The sequence below is a fragment of the Schistocerca cancellata genome, chromosome 1 (genome assembly GCF_023864275.1).
Source record: "Schistocerca cancellata isolate TAMUIC-IGC-003103 chromosome 1, iqSchCanc2.1, whole genome shotgun sequence".
In the NCBI taxonomy this organism is placed as follows: Eukaryota; Metazoa; Arthropoda; class Insecta; order Orthoptera; family Acrididae; genus Schistocerca; species Schistocerca cancellata.
Genome location: NC_064626.1, coordinates 1,033,637,166 through 1,033,659,967, shown reverse-complemented (window position 1 = coordinate 1,033,659,967; position 22,802 = coordinate 1,033,637,166). Strand labels below are relative to the sequence as shown.

The window sequence follows — 22,802 nt, the reverse complement described above, 5'->3', positions numbered from 1 at the left end:
TGGTATTAGCAGGTTGCCACCTTTAAGTCAGAATAATTCCTTGCTAAGGATTTTAGTATACAAAGCTCAGACTATTCAAGACCACAACAATCTCAGTGAAAATACTTGAGCTTGTGTTCAGGAAGAACAGATACAAATATAATTGTATTAGACCTCTGTTTACTGGTAAATCAAAGTGTAGACCCATTCAGCTAAAGAAAAGAGATCTACAGCTCTCCTTCCACCCTGTGACTCTACCTCAAGCAAAACAGCACATAAACTAGGCAAACAATACATTAGATCAGTGCTCTAACTCTTCAGAAAATGAAAATGGTGCATTCAGTGACATGTGCACATGATTTGACAGAATACAAGATGAGATGTGCAAAAATTTTGCACCAGTAAGGTTTTAAGATGAGTTTTGAAGATACGAAGGTCCTATTCCACAATCCAGTGTATAGGGATAATGTAAGTAAAAGAAGCAGTAGAAATTAACATGTGCTACAGTACACTTCACAAAGAAAGTAACTGTAATCATAGAAAAGCCAGAGGTAGGTAATACATGGGTCATTCCCTGTCAAATCACCTAATTTCGGAACATATCCTTGCTCTACCATCATGGATTTCGATGAAATTTTATGTGAACATTTGTCCATGTCCCTGATGAACATTGGTAAAGTTTAAAGTTCACCAAGCAATAATGGCTTGATGTAGTGACTTGTTTTACTCAACGTGCGACTTTGCACAAATTTCTGGTGAGTTTGAGCTATTGTACCTCAGGCAACAGGTTGCTGAAAGAAATAAAATTTGGCCATCTTGTACAACTTTGTGTGTTTCCTTAAGAATAATAACGAAAAGAATTTTACAAGCTATATTCACCCAGAAACTTTTAGACGGAATTGCACAAACAAATTGGTGCCCAAAAAAATTTTAAAATTTAGCTTCCTATATCTTGGGGAGCAAAGGTATGACAAACAAATTAACGATTTATATAGCACTTTCCCATACAAAAAAAAAAAAAAGAAGTGCAAAACTGAAGATATTCTAAGAAGATAAATGCGGTACTTTTGCCCTGATTTTGTAAAAAAAAAAAACTATGTTCTAGAAAACTTTCCAAACTGCACTCATTAGGAATACCAAAGTTTTAACCACTAAAAAAAGGCATTTGACTATCAAACACAGGCTGTAACAAGATTAGATAATTTGAAAATGTTAAGCACGAAAACAGCAGCATGAAAAAATGTAAACTTTGGATTCTTATATATCTCAGAGTAAATGCATACTGAACCTGAAACTAACTATGCAACAGGTCAATAGCACTAGGTTGTAGAATACAAAATTTCATTCATGAACTATTTTCCAGTAATCTACCAATTCATCAAAAGATGAAGATTTTTGTGAAAAGATGAAAATACAAATTATTCGACACTTCTTTTATAAGCAAAAATCTTCAAAAACAGGTTAATTTAAAACTGTGTTTTAAGGTCCTCCCCCACCCCATCCCCCCCAAACAGTACGTGTAATTTCCAACATGGGCAAACAATACTACATAAATTTAAGCAAACCATTAGGACAAATCTCATTGTGAATAAAGTTTTGACCGTTGTTTTTTACATCTCATTGATTAAAGGCATGATAAACTTAAATCTTTGGAAAACAACAACAATAACTTAGCAACATAAGGTTTTACAATATAAAGTATCAATCCCTTATTGCTTTCTAAATTTTTACAAAATCAGTTCAAACTTGATTTTTTCTGTAAAAATGGCAAAACCACAGCACATTCAACTTACTTTTAGAAAATCTGGTTTCCATAATTGATATCAAATCTATTATAGTTGGAAAGAGCATGTTTTCAAGCATTCAGAAATCACATTCAATTTTCTGACGTGAACTAGCAATACCTGAATATGAAGGACAAATTCTAGGGCATGTACGAATTAAATATGTTTGGAGCATTATGTGCAGGGCCTTCCAACCACATTGGGACTCCGGCAATCTAACATGCCAATTGAATAGAATTTGTTTTATGCAAGTTTTTTTTGTAAAATCAGGTCAAAAATACATTTTTTTTATCTTTTTACAAAAACTTCAACTTTGCACTTCATTTACAGAGTATTTGAAAGCAGTACATAAATGAAAATTTATATTTGAGAACCTTGTGTTGTTAATCTACTACATATCAAGTTGCACCGTTACTCATATTTTCAGTCCCCCAAATATGAGAAGCCAAACACTGATTTTTTAGGATGATTTTGTATTTTCTTGGTGATAATGGCCTGTAAAACTGTTCTCGTTATCATTCTTTAGAGAATGCATAAAGTTGTACAAGATGAGCACATTTAATTCCTTTCAATGAAGTATTGCCCGAGATATAACACAAAGTTTCCAGAAATCCACATCACTCTGTGCGAAGTCACACAGTCATGTAATTGGCTATATCTCAGCCAGTATTGCTTCAACAAACTTTAAACTTTACCAGTGTTCACTGGGGACATGGATGAATGTTCACATAAAATTTCATCCAAATCCTTAATGGTCCAGCAGGGAGGCCTAGGTGAGCTGACATGGACTGATCCACATATGGAGTATTCAAACAGAAACAAATATTAAGGACTTTGTATCAGGTGAGAGTGTTGGGTGCTGAGGTAAGGACTCAGTCCTTCCTTTAGGTAATTCTAGTCTTGGAGGGACTGGGAGGGGCTACGTATAAGTATTACTTCAGTGCCAACAATTTCCCATGTTTGCGTGTGCAAAATTTGCGCCTCTCACAAGATATCACTCTCCTGATTCAAGGCCAACCAGTTATGTATTAGTCACACACTGGTTTCAGCAGATTGTCATGTCCTGTATAAAATGGTGCAAATCTTCAAAAGCTCATCTTAAAACCAGCATAATTTCTTTCATAGAATAATCCAACCATCAAAAATGTTGTGGCCTATCTTAGGAGACAACTGAATTTAATCAAAAATAAGGTACACACACTACTTACCTGACTACACATTCAACATCAGGTCTGAACAAAGGGGTAAAAAAAAAAAAGGAGCAAAATGACTGACAATAAAATTATTCCATAATAATTTACCCTAAAAAATATTTGGTCTTGAGCATAATACATGTATCAGGACCTAATGACTTCTGTGATGCAAAGATGCAGTAAGCATCTGAAGCTAAATAACGTACAACACTTTAGGCCTCTTCCACACAATTCTGATTAATCTGAACTGGCTGCAGTCAATAAATATTGTGGTCAACAGAAATTACTTCTAAATGAAATCCTGATTGAAAAAGGCAATTATTGACAAAAGATTTACATGGCATACGGAATTCTACATAGTGGAAAGAAAATGTTGAAGGGGTCCAATAGATTTTTTCAGCTGCCAGATTAACTAAACTTACCTTGTAAACTGAATGACATGACAATGCACACTTTCTCCTTTCTGTTCACATAGTTTGAGGATATACAAATACTAGCTAAGATAAACCAAGAGTCAGAATGAAACTACATATGGGGAGGTAAATATGAGAAAAAGAATACTGGCCTAGAAGTAAAATATGTAAAGTAATACGCAAGGTATAAGGCTGGCATGATATGGTCTAAAGAAAGTAAGGACAAGAACAGAAAATGAGATGGAACATTCTGTTTGCATTCTCTCGTATTTAGTGTGCAGTATTTTCTGTTTGATCTAAAATGGGTGCCCAACCCTGTGAATCAGTGTAGGGAGAAAGAAACAATTAGTCCTTGAAGCTCAAAGAACAGTATTTGCAAAGCTTTCCACACAAAAGATGCAACACCTCAATTTCTTACAAAACCTGAAATTTATTTTAAATCTATAACATTCTTAAGGCACTAATCCACTATCTTATGACAGAATATTGTGGTACGGTCCCATTGAAGTGTCCAACAATGAAAAAAGAAAGGCAATTATATACAAATGTAGCAAATTTACACACACTTCTAGGAAATTATGACTATGCTCATGAAGGTAATGTCTGTCTATTTTGACACTATACACTTCACACTTTCCTTCACAAGCCTTTGAGACGATCTCTGAGACCTCTGTTCGAATCTTCAAAAGCTGGTATTGCCACCTCTTGCACCAATGACAGCATTCAACCTTCAGGCATGATCCTGATTAATGCGGCCATGTCCTGTTGATGAATCAGATCCCATCTTCCAGGCAGACATTCTGTAGGTCCTGTATGGTCTCTGAATAGTGCTGATGGGATTTTCTACCCAGCCAGCCCCAAACATGCTTAATAGGATTCAAATCAGGGCTTCGAGCAGGCCAACCCCTAGTATGAATCCCTATTTCATCCTAGAATCCTTGCACAATTCTCACAACATGTGGGGATCCATTGTCGTGCAATAGTATAAAATCACTACCAAGAAATGAAGCAAAAGGTATAACATGCTACAGAAGGATTTCCTCCACATACCGATGTGTGGTAAGGCTCCTACACTCCACGAAGACCAAATCCATCCATGCAGCTGCACTGATTCCTGCCCACACCATCAAAGAACCACCCTAAAAAGGGCCCTCATGAGAATGTGCAAGGCGGAATACCTTTTACCTGGCCTTCTCCAGCTCCTCTCTCTTCTGTCTGGTGACAGGAGGCCAAATTGTGACTCATCACTTGATCCCACTGTTTTACTGTCCAGCCAAGATATTCCCTCATGAAATGTAGTCGAGTTGTGCAATGCTCTCTGATGAGTTCCAAACCTGTAGAATGTTTCCTGGACTAAATATTATCTTCTTCCAGTCGTTGTCAAATTGTTTTCTCGCCAATATTCACCCCTCTAACCTGGTGGAGTTTGTTTCGTGCTTCAGCAGCGGTGGGGTGACAGTTCAGTGGGGTGACAGTTGCAAAGAACTTGAAGTCATAAGAAGTAGTCATCTCTCTCCAATGTTGCTCTTCTCTGACCTGTTCCCGGTCTACTTGCAAAGCCTCCAGTTTCTGTGTACCTTCATATGATTCTGGAAATCCTGGAAGGTATGGTCCTCAACACTTCTGCAACGTAATGCATGCTGCAACCATTTTCCACCAAAGCAACAGCTTTCACAGCTTGTTCAGCTTAACAGCATATTTCCTCCAAAAAGCTGATTACAACAATTACAGAAAGATCCTACAAACAGTGTGACTGAAAGAGGAACAATTCACAGTATAAGAGTAAGCTCTACAAGAGTGGGAAAACGTTATTTGCTAACATTCAGCGATGTGTTTTCCACGTTGCACGGGAAATTAAGTGAAGATAGTGCAATAAACAATCAACACTTCGTTGTTTGATCGCAAAGCAATGCCAATAACCCCACCTCAAAAAGTTAAGTGCTTCACGTTGACTAAATAGATAATTACACAGCCTTATTGGGTGCTGCATTTTTTGTGCCAAACACTGTACATACATTTCAAATTTTCATTCTGTTCCATTTAGTACTTCAACATAACACATGCATTTTGTGACATGTTTAGACCTGTGTAACAACAGTTATCAAAAGAGGTCATTCATAAATATGTTGGCATAGTAAATACAATGGCATAATTATTACAAGAGGAAGGCCTTAGAAGCAGCCAGCCGATTCAATTCGTGTTTGGCAGGTGACTAAGTGAAGTTCTCTGGGATATTTTGGCCCACCACCCCTTATTTCAAGGAAACCACCTCTAATGTTCATGACACGCAATCAGCTCAAAGTTAGTGGGATGATAGATAATTTAAAATTAAGCATTTTTAATTATCATATAGAGTGTCCTCCAACATATTCTACATCTACATCCATACTCCGAAAGCCACCTGACGGTGTGTGGCGGAGGGTACCCTGAGTATCTCCATCGGTTCTACCTTCTATTCCAGTCTCGTATTGTTCGTGTAAAGAAGGATTGTCTGTATGCTTCTGTCTAATCTCTCTGATTTTATCCTCATGGTCTCTTCGCGAGATATACGTAGGACGGAGCAATATACTGCTGGACTCTTTGGTGAAGGTATGTTCTTGAAACTTTAATGAAAGCCCGTATCGAGCTACTGAGCGTCTCTCCTGCAGAGTCTTCTACTGGAGTTTATCTATCATCTCCGTAACGCTTTCGCGATTACTAAATGATCCTGTAACGAAGCACGCTGCTCTCCGTTGGATCTTCTCTATCTCTTCTATCAACCCTATCTGGTACGGATCCCACACCGCTGAGCAGTATGCAGTATTCAAGCAGTGGGCGAATAAGCGTACTGTAACCTACTTCTTTTGTTTTCGGATTGCATTTCCTTAGGATTCTTCCAATGAATCTCAGTCTGGCATCTGCTTTACCGACGATCAACTTTATATGATCATTCCATTTTAAATCACTCCTAATGTGTACTCCCAGATAATTTATGGAATTAACTGCTTCCAGTTGCTGACCTATTTTGTAGCTAAATGATAAGGGATCTATCTTTCTATGTATTTGCAGCACATTACACTTGTCTACATTGAGATTCAATTGCCATTTCCTGCATAATGCATCAATTCGCTGCAGATCCTCCTGCATTTCAGTACAATTTTCCATTGTTACAACCTCTCGATACACCACAGCATCATCTGCAAAAAGCCTCAGTGAACTTCCGATGTCATCCACCAGCTCATTTATGAATATTGTGAATAGCAACGGTCCTATGACGCTCCCCTGCGGCACACCTGAAATCACTCTTACTTCGGAGGACTTCTCCCCATTGAGAATGACATGCTGCGTCCTGTTATCTAGGAACTCCTCAATCCAATCACACAATTGGTCTGATAGTCCATATGCTCTTACTTTGTTCATTAAACGACTGTGGGGAACTGTATCGAATGCCGTGCGGAAGTCAAGAAACACAGCATCTACCTGTGAACCCGTGTCTATGGCCCTCTGAGTCTCGTGGACGAATAGCGCGAGCTGGGTTTCACACGACCGTCTTTTTCGAAACCCATGCTGATTCCTACAGAGTAGATTTCTAGTCTCCAGGAAAGTCATTATACTACATAATACGTGTTCCAAAATTCTACAACTGATTGACGTTAGAGATATAGATCTATAGTTCTGCACATCTGTTCGACGTCCCTTCTTGAAAACGGGGATGACCTGTGCCCTTTTCCAATCCTTTGGAACACTATGCTCTTCTAGAGACCTATGGTACACCGCTGCAAGAAGAGGGGCAAGTTCCTTCGCATACTCTGTGTAAAATAGAACTGGTATCCCATCAGGTCCAGCGGCCTTTCCTCTTTTGAGCGATTTTAATTGTTTCTCTATCCCTCTGTCGTCTATTTCGATATCTACCATTTTGTCATCTGTGCGACAATCTAGAGAAGGAACTACATTTTGTCATCTGTGCGACAATCTAGAGAAGGAACTACAGTGCAGTCTTTCTCTGTGAAACAGCTTTGGAAAAAGACATTTAGTATTTCGGCCTTTAGTCTGTCATCCTCTGTTTCAGTACCATTTTGGTCACAGAGTGTCTGGACATTTTGTTTTGATCCAACTACCGCTTTGACATAAGACCAGAATTTCTTAGGATTTTTTGCCAAGTCCGTACATAGAACTTTACTTTCGAATTCATTGAACGCCTCTCGCATAGCCTTCCTCACATTACATTTCGCTTCGCGTAATTTTTGTTTGTCTGCAAGGCTTTGGCTATGTTTATGTTTGCTGTGAAATTCCCTTTGCTTCCGCAGCAGTTTTCTAACTCGGTTGTTGTACCACGGTGGCTCTTTTCCATCTCTTACGATCTTGCTTGGCACATACTCATCTAACGCATAATGTACGAAGGTTTTGAACTTCGTCCACTGATCCTCAACACTATCTGTACTTGAGACAAAACTTTTGTGTTGAGCCAACAGGTACTCTGAAATCTGCTTTTTGTCACTTTTTCTAAACAGAAAAATCTTCCTACCCTTTTTAATATTCCTATTTACAGCTGAAATCATCGATGCCGTAACTGCTTTATGATCGCTGATTCCCTGTTCTGCGTTAACTGTTTCAAATAGCTCGGGTCTGTTTGTCACCAGAAGGTCTAATGTTATCGCCACGAGTCGGTTCTCTGTTTAACTGCTCAAGGTAGTTTTCAGATAAAGCACTTAAAAAAATTTCAGTGGATTCTTTGTCCCTGCCACCCGTTATGAACGTTTGAGTCTCCCAGTCTATATCCGGCAAATTAAAATCTTCACCCAGAACTATAACATGGTGGGGAAATCTACTCGAAATATTTTCCAAATTATCATTCAGGTGCTCAGCCACAACAGCTGCTGAGCCAGGGGGCCTATAAAGACATACAATTACCATGTCTGAGCCTGCTTTAACCTTTACGTTCACCCAAATCATTTCACATTTCGGATCTCTGTCAATTTCCTTCGATACTATTGCACTTCTTATCGCTATAAACACGCCTCCCCCTTCACTGTCCAGCCTGTCTCTGCGGTATACATTCCAATCTGAGTTTAGGATTTCATTACTGTTTACGTCTGGTTTCAGCCAACTTTCTGTCCCTAGTACTATATGGGCGTTGTGACCGTTTATTAATGAGAGCAGTTCTGGGACCTTTCTATAGACGCTCCTGCAGTTTACTATTAGCACATTAATATTGTTATTCCCTGTTGCATTTTGCCTACTCCTACCTTGCCGCGTCTCAGGAGGCGTCTTTTCGGGCCTAGGGAGGGAATTCTCTAACCTAAAAAACCCCCATGTGCACTCCACACGTATTCCGCTACCCTTGTAGCCGCTTCCGGCATGTAGTGCATGCCTGACCTATTCAGAGGGACCCTACATTTCTCCACCCGATAGCGGAGGTCGAGAAATTTGCACCCCAGATCTCCGCAGAATTGTCTGAGCCTCTGGTTTAAGCCTTCCACTCGGCTCCAAACCAGAGGACCGCGAACGGTTCTGGGAACGATACTACAAATAGTTAGCTCTGATTCCACCCCGCGAGCGAGGCTTTTCGCCTTCACCAATTCCGCCAACCGCCTGTACGAACTGAGGATGACCTCTGAACCCAGACGGCAGGAGTCATTGGTGCCGACATGAGCAACAATTTGCAGTCGGGTGCACCCAGTGCACTCTATTGCCGCCGGTAGGGCCTCCTCCACATCTCGGATGAGACCCCTAAGATTATTTCAGAATTATAGAAAAAAAATTATACAACTGCCACTTACATATGCATTAGATTAATCCTTTCCACTGAAAGCAGTGCTGGCTCTTTGACGGAATCACCTGGTTGGAGAGCGAAAGACCTTTCATTTTTACATGTATTCTACCTTCATGGTGTGGGTTCCTGTAGTCATGTCTTAGTTCATGAACCATGGGCAACGTATGAGTGGCCAAGTAAGTGGTCCCGACAGTTGGGATACTAGTTACTTTGGAATAAGGCTGGGCATCTCTGACATATTCTGAGTCGTGGTCACCTTTATGCTCATACGGCAAAGACTACCAAATCCACCAGTTAGTCCCTCAACCGTTAGGGGTAAAACCCAATGGGACTCGGGGCAAGTAAGGCTAGTAACCTGCTTCCCTGGTACTTTAAATATGATGCTGGCAACAATCAGAGCAAAATGCCTCGGACCTTTGGAGGTGATGGAGTCCCACCTCTAACTGACAAACCAGGGACTCCTAAGATACGACTTGGCAAACAAATGGTAATGAGATGGGGAGCTATTAATATCAATGGGGGCTACTCTGGGAAGAAGGTAGAGCTGGCAGAGGCTGCAAGTAAGATGGGGCTGGACGTTTTAGCTATTAGTGACATTCGGGTAAGGGGGTGAGAAAGAAGAGGAAGTGGGAGAATACAAGGTCTACCTGTCAGGAGTCAAAGCAGGAATAGCACAATGGGGTGTAGGGCTTTACATCAGGAAAGAAATGGAACCCAACGTAGTTGCAATAAGGTATGTAAATGAACAACTGATGTGGATATATTTGACAGTGTCTAGCAAGAAAATCAGGAGTGTGTCAGTATATTCGCATTGTGAAGGGACAGATCAAGATAAGATGGATAGTTTTTATGAGGCACTCAGTGACGTAGTTGTTAGAGTAAAGGACAAGGACAGTGTTCTGCTCATGGGTGATTTTAACGCCAGGTTTGGAAATCGAACAGAAGGGTATGAAAAGGTTATGGGTAAATTTGGAGAGGATATGGAGGCTAACAGGAACGGGAAACAACTATTGGATTTCTGTGCCAGTATGGGCTTAGTAATCACAAACTCCTTTTTTAAACATAAGAGAACATTCACCGGTATACTTGGGAAGGCAGGGGAACCAGATCTGTTGTTGACTATATAACAGATCAGGAATTCAGGAAGGCTGTGAGGGACACACGTGTATTCAGGGGATTCTTTGATGACACTGATCATTATTTAATCTGCAGTGAAATTGGGATTGTGAGGCCGAAAGTGCAGGAGGTCAGGTCCATATGTAGGAGGATAAGAGTGGAGAAACTTCAGGATAAGGAAATCAGGCACAAGTACATAACAGCGTTCTCAGAAGGTTACCAGTTAGTTGAATGTAGTCAATTACAGTCATTGGAAAAGGAATGGACAAGGTACAGGGACGCAGTACTAGAAGTGGCTAAATAACGTCTTGGAACAGTAGTGTGTAAAAGTAGGATGAAGCAAACAGCTTGGTGGAATGACACAGTCAAGGCAGCCTGTAAAAGGAAAAAGAAGGTGTATCAAAAATGGCTACATACTAGAACTCAGGTAGACAGAGAAAGTTATGTTGTTGAAAGGAACAAAGCCAAACAGATGATTGCAGCATCCAAGAAGAAATCTTGGGAAGACTTTGGAAACAGGTTGGAGACTATGGGTCAAGCTGCTGGAAAACCATTCTGGAGTGTAATTAGCAGTCTTCGAAAGGGAGGTAAGAAGGAAAAGACAAGTATTTTGGACAGGTCAGGAAAACTGCTGGTGAATCCTGTGGATGCCTTGGGCAGATGGAGGGAATATTTTGAAGAGTTGCTCAATGTAGGTGAAAGTACGATCAGTAATGTTTCAGATTTCGAGGTAGAATGGGATAGGAATGATGATGGAAATAGGATCACATTTGAGGAAGTGGAGAAAATGGTCAATAGATTGCAGTGCAATAAAGCAGCTGGGGTGGATGAAATTAAGTCTGAACTCGTCAAATACAGTGGATTGTCAGGTCTTAAATGGCTACACAGGATAATTGAAATGGCCTGGGAGTCGGGACAGATTCCATCAGACTGGACAAAAGCAGTAATCACACCAATCTTTAAACATGGAAACAGAAAAGATTGTAACAACTACAGAGGTATCTCTTTAATCAGCATTGGGGGTAAAGTCTTCTCAGGTATTGTTGAAAGGAAAGTGCGAGTATTAGTTGAGGACCAACTGGATGAAAACCAGTGTGGGTTTAGGCCTCTTAGAGGTTGCCAGGACCAGATCTTTAGCTTACGGCAAATAATGGAGAAGTGTTATGAGTGGAACAGGGAATTGTATCTATGCTTTATAGATTTAGAAAAGGCATATGACCGGGTTCCTAGGAGGAAGTTATTGTCTGCTCTACGAGATTATGGAATAGGAGACAAACTTTTGCAAGCAATTAAAGGTCTTTACATGGATAGTCGGGCAGCAGTTAGAGTTGACGGTAAATTGAGTTCATGGTTCAGAGTAGTTTCAGGGGTAAGACAAGGCTGCAACCTGTCTCCACTGTTGTTCATATTATTTATGGATCATATGTTGAAAACAATAGACTGGCGGGGTGAGATTAAGATATGTGAACACAAAATAAGCAGTCTTGCATATGCGGATGACTTAGTTGTGATTTGATTGAAAGTTTGCAAAAAAAAAAAAAAAAAAAAACTTTTCCCTCTGCATCAGTAATATGCTGTTCAAACTTGATGTCATTTTGAACAGTGGTTCTCTTTTTAAAGTGTTTTGAAACTGTAAATTTAATTATGGGCACCCTGTATTTGCTTCAAGTGTTTATACAGACAGTGTCATCCAGCTAGTCACACAAAGAAATGTAAGGATGTGTAACGAAGTGAAAAAGCAAGTGTAAACAAGCAGGACTAAAATTATAATTTTCTCCACTAATCCAAGTTGATTCATGAATTGATATTATGAGAAGGATAGATTCCTACTCATCATATAGAAAAGTTTAGTCTCAACAAAGGTTCAAAGGGCTCTAAGCACTATGGGACTTAACATCAGAGGTCATCATCAGTCCCCTAGTCTTTGAACTACTTAAACCTAACTAACCTAAGGACTTCACACACATCCATGCCTGCGGCAAGACTCGAACCTGTGACCGTAAAGCAGCGCGGTTCCGGACTGAAGCGCCTAGAACCACTCTGCCACAACAGGCACAACAAAAAAGAGCTAAACATGTAAGCTTTCAACCAAATTGTCTTGTTCTAAAGTAGGTAACACAGACACACATTCATGCAAGCACAGCTCACACATACATGACCACTGTCTCTGGCCACTGAGGCCAGACTATGAGCAACTGCATGTGAGGGGAAAGGCTGGACTGGAGAAGGGGAGGGACAAAAAGGGTAGGGTTGGAGGGACAGTAAAGTGCGGCTTACGGGAGGATGTAGGGATGCGGTGGGGCTGGGATAAGACAGTTAGGTGCAGTCACGAGGTTCGAGGAGAGGGGCAAAAGGGACCAGAAGAGAACTAGAGGAGGGAAAAAAGGTTGTGGGTGAGTTGGCAAAAATGTGTAGTGTTGGAATGGGGGCAGGGAAGGGGAAGGACAGGAATTAAGGAACACTGGCACAGGGAGAGAGTGGTACGGGAATGTAGGACACATGGCAGGGAGAGTTCCCCAGTGCAATTCAGAAAGGCTGGTGTTAGTAGTAAGGATCCACATGCCGCAGGCTATGAAGAGCATTGTGTTGTGCAACATGCTCAAACTGGGTGATCCAGCTGTTTCTTGGCTACAGTTTGTTGGTGGCCACTCATGTGGACAGACAGCTTGTTGGTTGTCATTCCCACATAGAATGCAGCACAGTGGTTGCAGCTTCGTTTGTAATTCACTTGACTGCTTTCAAAAGTAGCCCTTGTTTGTAAGTGATGTCTTCAAGGCACCAAATCCATGGTTCGCCAACGAGCATCCGTATGGCACCATCCTACACCAACCTATTCATGGGCCATCTCGAGTGATCTTTCCTAACCACCCAGAATCCAGAACTCCTCACCTGGTTTAGGTTCATTGATGACACCTTTGTGATCTGGATTGAAGATGAGGTCACCCAATCCATATTCCTCCAGAACCTCACTGAAATAACCCTCCCAACCTTGTAAAAAGCAAGTGTCCAGTACTGTATCCTTCAAGTCACCCACCACTTCCCAGAGTCCCTCTGTATGGTCACAAAGGAGCATTCCCCTAGTGATTCAGTTCCACCCAGGACTGGAGCAACTGAATCACATTCTCCACCAGGGTTTGAACTACGTCTAGTTGTGCCTTGAAATGAGGAATATACTACTCACTATCATTCTATATACCGCCGCCCACCAAAATCCAAGCAATATCCTCGTCCATCCCTACTCCCAAACCCCTTGCCTCAAGACTCATACCCATGTCCCATACAGCCTCCCACCACCACTTACTCTAGTTTGGTCACAAGCATCACGTATCGCACCAAAGGTAGGGATACCTGTGAAAACAGTCATGTGATCTACAAACTCAGCTGCAGCCACTGTGCTGCATTCTATGTGGGCATGACAACCAACAAGCTGCCTGTATGCATGGATGGCCACAGACAAATTGTGTCCAAGAGACAGCTGGACCACCCAGTTGCTCAACATACTGCCCATCACAACGTTCTTCACTTCAATGCCTGCTTCACAGCCTGCACCCTGTCGATCCTTTATAATACGAACACCAGCTTTTCTGAATTGTGCAGATGGGAATTCTCCCTGCAATATATTCGTGCATACACCTACAAGCAGCAATTCACTGACTCCCACTCCTAACCTGCCAACCTTTCCTGCTTCAGCCTCCACCCTTACCCCCAGCAGCCAGGTTACTTCTCTCATCATGTGCAGCTGCTTGCAGTCTTGCTTCAGTAGTCAGACACAGTGGTCATGTGCATGAGAGTTGTGCTTGCGTGAGCGTGTGTGTGTGTTTTGTCTATTTTACAAGAAGGCGTTTTGGCCAAAAGCTAGCATATTTAGCAGTCTTTTGTTATGCTTGTCTGCGACTCAACATCTCCTCTATTTGGTGAGTAGCTATCTATCCCTTTCCTAACACTGTCATTATTCCTCCCTGGATTTTTCTTGTTTGTTTCCAGAATTTATTCGCCTACCTCGTTAGTATTACTTGTTGATTTGTTTAACTTATTATCCCTCTTATTCTCATCTATATCAATATGAAGGAAAAACTGCAGAATGCATCTATGACTGGAGCACTAATCTTATGAATATTAAGGGACAGTTGTAAGAGTCTCTTTTCTCGATTTCTTAGAAATATGGGTTTGCACACCGCATATACATGATGGTGTAAATGATTTCATTTATCTATCTGTCCTGTTAATTTTGAGTTGATTGCACATCATGACAGAATTTCAGTGTAGGTAGTACAAAAGGAACTTACCAACCATGGTCTAGCTTAATTTGGAATTGAAAATGTGTGCAAAATAAAGGTAGTGATAAAGATTAATCTGTAGCATAGCGTATAGTCTACATTAATACCATATTTAACATTCTCTTCATAATGAAAGCTGAAACTGCAGGTAAAGTCAGGACATCTACATTAGGTAATAGATAAGTCTTAGACAAATATTTTGATGCATATTATTTATAAATATCATGCATAATATATGAAAAATGCGAGGGGTGTACACTATGTAATGTTTACCCACATACCAAATCAGTTGGGCATGTCCAGTGTCTTCTGCTTGTTAATAATATCTGTGAGGTGAGTAATCCAACTATTATCACTATACCTTGATATAGTCAGCATGACCAGGACAATCTGTATGACTATAATGGCGACTGTCAGTCTGGTATTCAATATGTGCAACATTGATGGTGATACCACGCGCACGTTCTTCTGGGGCATTATCTATTTCTGCATAACCTTTCGCTTGAGCCAATTTCTTGTCAGCGAGGACTAGAAGAGAGAGCAATAATATCACATGAGTATATAACAATATTTGTACAGAAGTAAATCGAAAATTTCAAGATCCACATTAACCTTTTGTAATAGCTGCTGTTAGTGTAGTTTTTCCATGATCAACATGTCCAATAGTTCCCACATTACAATGTGGTTTGTCACGTGTAAATACTTTCTTCTCAGCATATGACCTAGTAAACTGTGCTGATGGTAAGAAAAGTTTCTTGACACTGACTTGGCAATGCTGAAAAATAACAACACTGATTCAGATTTTGAAATAATGTAACACTTTAGAAGTAAGATTTGTACAGTAGTCTTATTGACAACGTTCCTGATGCTCTTTGTTCAGCAGTCAAACATTTAGTCTCTCTCTCTCTCTCTCACTCACTCACTCACATTCATTCATTCATTATCCACTTACTGAAGAGATACATATTCAACCCAACAAATGTGTAAGTGATGTATCATCTGTTGACTTTTGTCTCGGGAACTTTGGCCAAATTGTTTAATAATTTTTCCTGAGTTGTGCCAACATGAATGGTTAACTGAAGATTCTACCTCCATTGCAGGTGACAGACTAGTCCACTGTGCAGCCAGAGATGAAATGTACCTGTCTTACCAATCTCCAAGAGCTTTTCCGTACGTTTGATATTGTTACTTGTTACATAAAATGCTCATTTATTGTAGCACGAGAAATCCATGATTATTTACGCTGAGATTTCTTCTTTCTTGTTGAAACTGTTGTCATGTTTGTCAATTTCTATGGCTTCCCTGAACAAATGGCTGAGAAACTGTGTTATGTGGTTAGTCTCACACAGTGGGTGCTCTAGCATGGCAGATTTTTCCACCTGTTCCAACCTGCAATGCGGCTTATGTTCAATGGTCCTGGTGTCAATGGACTGTCCAGTCATTTCAACACAGCTTTCTACATGTACTCAGGTACGCAGTATATTTCAAACACTGCCAGTGGGCCATTTTGTGCTTTGCCAGCCTGAGACACATTTTGATTGTTTTGGTCAATTCATAAATAGTCTTTATGCCTTGTTTGCTGAATATACCACTGATTTTATATGTCACCCTAGGGATGTAAGGCAGAGCGCCTGTAACCAACATGTAGTCTTCATATGTGTCACTCTGTAGGCTTTGTAGCACTGATGTAGTACCCGCTGGTCCTCAGAACACGGCCCAGATGCTGCATCTCGCTTTTGAGGTGCTGCAGCTAATACATTTGTCTTCCACAGGTTTTGAGAATATTAATCATTCCTCTTTTCTGGCACCAGGAACGATTTGAGAATTTGTGCAGACATTGGTCGATGTGTGTTAGTTTTCGATACACGATGTGTTCATTTAGAAGAGGTAGCTGTTGATCCAGTCTTAGTGCCATAGCAAGTCTGCTGTTGGCGTAGAGACTGTTCAAATGCTTTAGTGAGTCACTGAGTTTTTCCCATGAGCAAAGTGATTTCACTGTACCAGTACCGTACATTAAATTAACGTTTGGCTGAAAAGGAGTGGTGAAGTATCTTGCCAATTTATACATAAGAGAGCGAGAAGTGTTAATGATGACAAACTTGGTCAGTTGGTTTCAGCCACACCAGAGAAAGATCGTCATATCCACAAAAGACTAGACGTTTCCTCGAGAAGCTGGAGAATCTAAAACTTGGACTGATGAAATCCTTGTCAGCTTTGATGGTTGGAGACTTCCTAAGACAGCTAAACAGCCTCCATGCCAACAATCAAGATTATTATGGGGGTAGAAAAGAATTAACAATTACCCCTTTCTACATGTGCTCATTACCAGGAATTGTGAGAATCTGGGCCACAGCATTTATCAAAATCCGACACAAATGGAGCCATATCTTTACAAACTCCTGAATCATTATCCAAGCCAGGTAATGGGCATGATTAAACCATCACCTATGAGCAGCATGCAATGTGCATTCAACTCTTTCTGCATGAATCTGTGTGGCATGCTGTTATGTCGGGTACAATTTCTGGGATATCTGAATGTAAGAAGTAACTATAACCCATCGAATATTTTTCTGTTGTTCTGGAGCATCAGGAGTTGCATTTTAACATTCTCAGGATTCACGGCCGGTGGAAATGGACAATTTATGATATGTCTGATCACATTGTAGGATATATACCAGGCACCACGCAGTTTTAAGCAACAAACTGTTGCTAACAATATGAAATTTACAGCAAAGCAGCAAGAAAAGTCTTAACACGATTTCTCACTAAACCACGGTCAGTCATCTCATTAGTAAGAGCGTATTTGCATGCACATTGCGTCAAATTACTTCACTTGCTGTATAACTAATGATGTTATTTTCATCTACTGGATGTCACTTGAAAATTAATGTAGTCGACAAACTGCAAATGACAAATTAATGCAGCTGTGTTCACATGTTCCTTCAATTATCACTCAACAGCTGCATAATCTCAACAATGGAAAAGAATAATTTATATTCAACAGTGCAGCATCGGTGTTGACAGTGAGCCTGTATTCTCAACATGTCAAAACGTGCAATAGATTCTGGTGATGAGACTGACGATACTGAATATAGAGCAGCCACTGAAGATTCTACAAGTTTGGGAAGAGAGAGTAACATTCTGAGAAAATCTTCCATGATAGTGATGGACAATCAGGCAAAGGCAAAGCAAAAAGAAGTGACGAATAATGAAATTAAGATGATATGTGACTATAACAATACAGTGGGTAGCACTGACAAAGCGGATTGAGAACTTTCTTACTATGAGACCATGTGGAAACAGCAGAAGAAATATCACAAGAAAGTATATTATTTCAACATCTTATTGATCAATTTCTGTTCAACACATTTATTATAATAAAAAAAATTCAAACAGAAAGAAAACATTTTCGGAATTTATAAAGGAAGTAACTGAAGTGATTTTCGAGAAATACGTACATGCATTATCTCAACATGTACAAGGAGATACAAGTGCAACAAGATTGATAGAAAATCACGTTAATATCCCTCATACCACTAAATCCAATAAAAAAGTAACCTCATATAATGTGTGCTGTTCCAGAAAAAATGCTGATGCGAAAAAAAAAAAATGCAGAAAGAAACGAAAACCTGATGCAAGGATGAAACTTGAACTTGTGTATTTTGCTTCAAGATATACCACACTCAGAGAAACTATCAGCAAGTTTCTCTTGTGCTTATGATGATTAACAAAATTTGCATATTTCCCACATTATATATGTTGTTAAATGTCAATTAAAAATCACTTCTAAATTCAGATTTTAATTTTCTTGTTACATTCCTTTCATACGATCTTTATAGCTATTTTAATTATTGAATGAAAATTACCTGCAGTTGGAGAATTAATATGCTTATAATGCATGAAAGACAAATATGTCAACTGTAGTATCTTGGATGCAAGATGGAACACCTGTACTGTGTTTTCAGGAGCATGTGCACTCCACCACTTCCATAAAAAAAAAAGTCACAAAACACAACACGTGGTGAAGTGACATGTGGGATGAAGAAATGTTGGATACAGCCTTCCTGCTGTACATCTCCAGGGTGACAGACAGGATTGGCTGTATACGGGAGGGGGGGGGGGGGGGGGGGGAGACAAGCTGTCGCAGACTTTCAAAGTGCAGAAAGGAGCCAATCGCAATGTACAGAATATACTGCATACCTTAATACATGTAGAAAGATCTATGTTGGAATGACTGGACATTCCATCAAGACCAAGATCATCAAACATAAATGGCCTTCCAGGTTGAGAAATTGCCATTGACAGAGTACGTGCTGTGGGAGACTGACCATATTATACAACTTACCAACATGACAGTTTTCGCTGTGGTGAAGAGCTACTGAGCCAACTTATTAAAGAAGCCATAGAAATTAACAAATTTATAAAAGATTAAATAATAAAGAAGAAAGTCTCAAGGTAAAAGGATACTAAATTGCTGTGTTGCAGTAAGCAACCACTGAAAGTAATAGGGGACAGGGAGAGTGGTGGGAGGGAGGGGGGTGGGGGGAGGAGCCACAGCAGTAATGACCAGGCAAGGTCCTAAAAAAATTGGCAGAAGTACACATCATCACTGGCCGCAGGCTTAACTACAGTTCCCCGCCAGCTGTGGATATTGAACCTACTGCTCATCTTGACAAAATACCAGAAGAATCATCAAACATCAACTGAAGATCCCAAGACAAATGTCAAGTAATGACCACAAAAGCTTCAACAATTTGTAACTGTATAAGTATTAAAAGTAGATTTTTTTATTTTTAATATTTCTTAGAAAACACACACACACACACACACACACACACACACACACACACACACACACACACACACACACACACACACACACAAATCAAATTGAATGAGTTGTTATTTAGGGAGAAAAATAGCTGTCAGTGGCAGAAACAAAGTATATTAAACAAAGACTGGCAGTAAAAAGAATAATTATAGCAACAGGCAGACATATGTTAATATCAAACATAGGCTACAGTTAAGGCTTAAGGTGTCTTTGCTGAAAGTAGTTGACAGAGTGCAGTCTGATATGGAAGTGAATTATTGATTATAAACAGCAGACACAACAGGAAAAGGGAAGATTTTTCACATGGTGCTACAGGAAAATGCATATTAGATATAGGTCTATAAATCAAGTATCTAATGAACAGGTACAGAATCAGATTGAGGAGAAAAGAGTTCTATGTTACAACCTGACTAAAGGAAGAGGGGTTGATATGGCATATCAGGGATTAGTTAACTTGGTAATAAAAGGAAGTGCCGAGGGAGGGGTGCAAAAAATTGTCGAGAGAGACAGCAACCTAACAACAGTAAGCAGATCCAAATGGATATGTTTCAGTAGTTGTGCAGATATGAACAACACAGCATATGATGGACTAGCATGGTGGAACTGATTAAACCAGTATGCGCTGAAGACCAAAAATAACCACTTTATACAGTGTGAGTCACAATTATATTTACATTCCTTCCTGACACTCGGGCTGAATAATTATTTGCCTGTAATGCCCTCATGTAACTCAGATAACTTTCAGCTTAAAACTGCCATATAAATGGATACAAACTCGTGGTACTCAACAGGCTACTGAATCTTGCACGATGAAAATAAGGTATATATAACAATACGTTACAGATACAGTTGAGTCATATTAATCGTGGTTTATAAAATTCACATACCAACTGACGTGCTTCTGCTGCAAATAGAACTTTCTTGACTGTCTGTCGTAGAACTGAAATCATAAAATAGTAAAATATTAAATATAGTACAATCACATAGCTATTTATAATAAAATTAAGAGACAATTTGCAATTTCAAAGGCAACAAAAAAGTTAAAAAGTAAATCTGATCATGTAGTAAATGAATTCTCTAACAAAAAGTTGAAAAAACTTTAACTAGTCAATCTTTAGGCTACACATGAGAGTGTGGCAACTTACACTATGTATCAAAGGCAGATTTTACTTTTTTGCATAAGGGGGGGGGGAGGGGGGGGGGGAAGACCAATCTGACTCACGGACAAAGTCATCTGAGAAAGTGAACTATTTCACATGTTATGAAATTAGCCACAGCCATGTCAAAATTATCCAAACATCTGTCTAATGTAAGAAACCACACGGAAACATCAGTATGTTGCTCTGAGATTCATTTCCTTGTTGGTGTGGAGCAGTCCAGTGTCTTAATCACTGTCACCATAATGTTTACTTCATCTGCTGATATGACCATTATATGTATCATATCAAATGTGTGTGATACGTGTGGGACAGTATACGTTACTATGCCCAAATAACCTGCAGTCAGCAATTTAATTTAGTGAGTTGTTCTGGTGTATTACTGGTCACTACCAGTGCACAAAGTAGTGACCAGGATTGTGGTTTATTGATGTATTATACCTCTGAGCATAACTAAATGAACTGGTGTTTTCCTATTTCTAATGCACCCATAACTGAGAAATGATGTGTTTATTCCATAAAATGAAACAACAATCATGAAAGAACACATTCTACCCTTGCACCAGGATGTATTACTAATGCTGTAGTCAGGCAGGAATTTCTGCAAATTTTTACTGTTATAAATTTTGAATACTGACACTGCAGCACAATACTAAATGACACAGTATACGCTTCATTCAACTAAAGGAAATCGACATCTGTATATTGTGTGTAATGGTGGACACGTTCCTCTTTGCTGTTGAAACTAACTGACCTGCGGCGTAAACTGACGTCTATGGTCGCACCAAACTTCGTGCAAGTGATACATTAAGATAAATTCAGAAAAACTACGTTACATAATGGGCAGGTCTCCGACGAGTATTTCGATGACTTATGTACAAATTACGTACATAATCTTCGAAAATTGCAAAGAGGGTCCATGATGTATCTGTTACCGGTACCCAATATCTTCATTCCACTTGATAAGAAAAATAGATTAGTCGAACATAAAAACGAATTAGAAATTTGATACTGTCCGTCCTACTGATCAAATATCTAACGACGAAATATGTAGTAATACTGTTCCCGTGTTTATTGAATCTATATATAACAAATCAACGACCAGAACCGTTTAAGGTATTTTGCATTGTTTAGACACCGGCAGAGCCATTGTAGCCAAACGTGATTTCGGAGAAACAAATGAAGAATGGGACTGCCCTAGTATATTGAATTAAGTGCATGTCTCACACCTCTCTTTACAACAAAAACATTTTGTAGTTACTTAATTTAAACGGTATATTTCCACGAACATAACCTAAAATTGTGTTGTGATTGTTGGATTTGTGGGTTGTTACAACACGCAGCACGATTTGTCTGTCTTTCTCGATTACAGTCATGAAAAACACTTTTCATACTACATCATTTACCAACTCACTTGGACTAAAAATAATTCTCGTCGTAACCCACGCCATTTCCAGGTACTTTGCCACAGATCTCTTAGTTCTCCTGTTTTGTTTGTTAACGCAAGGAAATTACACATCTAAGCTCCTTGGACCAATGATAATGCTGTAGGAAGATATTTGGTACTTCAGTATTGAGCTCACTGCATCCAACAAGAAGTTGAAGTTTACGATTCTAATCTCTTTGGCATCCAATACACCCTTTCAAAAGGGGCCTGCACACGTTCAGATATTTATTGCCAATACTAGTTTGTTAAACCTTCGATATATTGAAGCGACATCTCACTCTCAATAACATTGACAAAAATTGTCAGTCGACAACTCGTTTTTACAAGAAAAGGGTCAGTTGTACAATCTCTGGTTAAATCCAGGAATAGCTAACCGTGGAAAAGGCTAACCACTAGCTAACTTGGAGCGCGCGTTGTTGACACCACTTTATTCCCCGGTTAGTTATTCCCGGAATAGCGTTCCCGTCGAAGTAAGCTAGCAACAACTGAAGAGCACTCTGAGTATTTTCGTGTACGTTATTTCATATTTATTATTTTTATTTATATTATTATTCATATTACTGTAGGAGTCGTCTGCAGAAACAGCGCTTCTAAAGTGAGCAATAAGCACGCAGAAAGGTAAAATTGTGCGTTTGAGGATATTTTGAGGCTGATAGATATGTAGACGATGTCAAGAGAGTATTAGGAAACACGAAAGGTTCTGTGGTTTCATTCAGTGAAAGCATTAGTTCAAAATATTTGACTAAGTATGTAGAATAGTTGGATGTATAACAGTACGACGATCTATAGTAAATTTAGTTAAGGGTCAGGTATTTGTTGTTTAAGCATTAAGATATCTTTCTAGATTTCCAAA

The 22,802-nt window shown here is 39.7% G+C and overlaps 1 protein-coding gene across 1 annotated transcript in view; it reads right to left on the bottom strand.

Moving 5' to 3' along the window:
* Positions 1-22,059, bottom strand: part of LOC126089661 (elongation factor Tu, mitochondrial) — a 56,305-nt gene extending 34,246 nt beyond the window's left edge. Inside the window, exons 1-4 of the mRNA XM_049906928.1 lie at positions 21,917-22,059; positions 20,233-20,285; positions 15,127-15,289; positions 14,876-15,042 (exon numbers count right to left, since the gene is read on the bottom strand). Coding sequence (XP_049762885.1) covers positions 14,876-15,042; positions 15,127-15,289; positions 20,233-20,285; positions 21,917-21,953 — 420 coding nt within the window. The 5' untranslated portion in view covers positions 21,954-22,059. The remainder of the gene's footprint in view (positions 1-14,875; positions 15,043-15,126; positions 15,290-20,232; positions 20,286-21,916) is intronic.
* Positions 22,060-22,802: the final 743 nt, after the last annotated feature.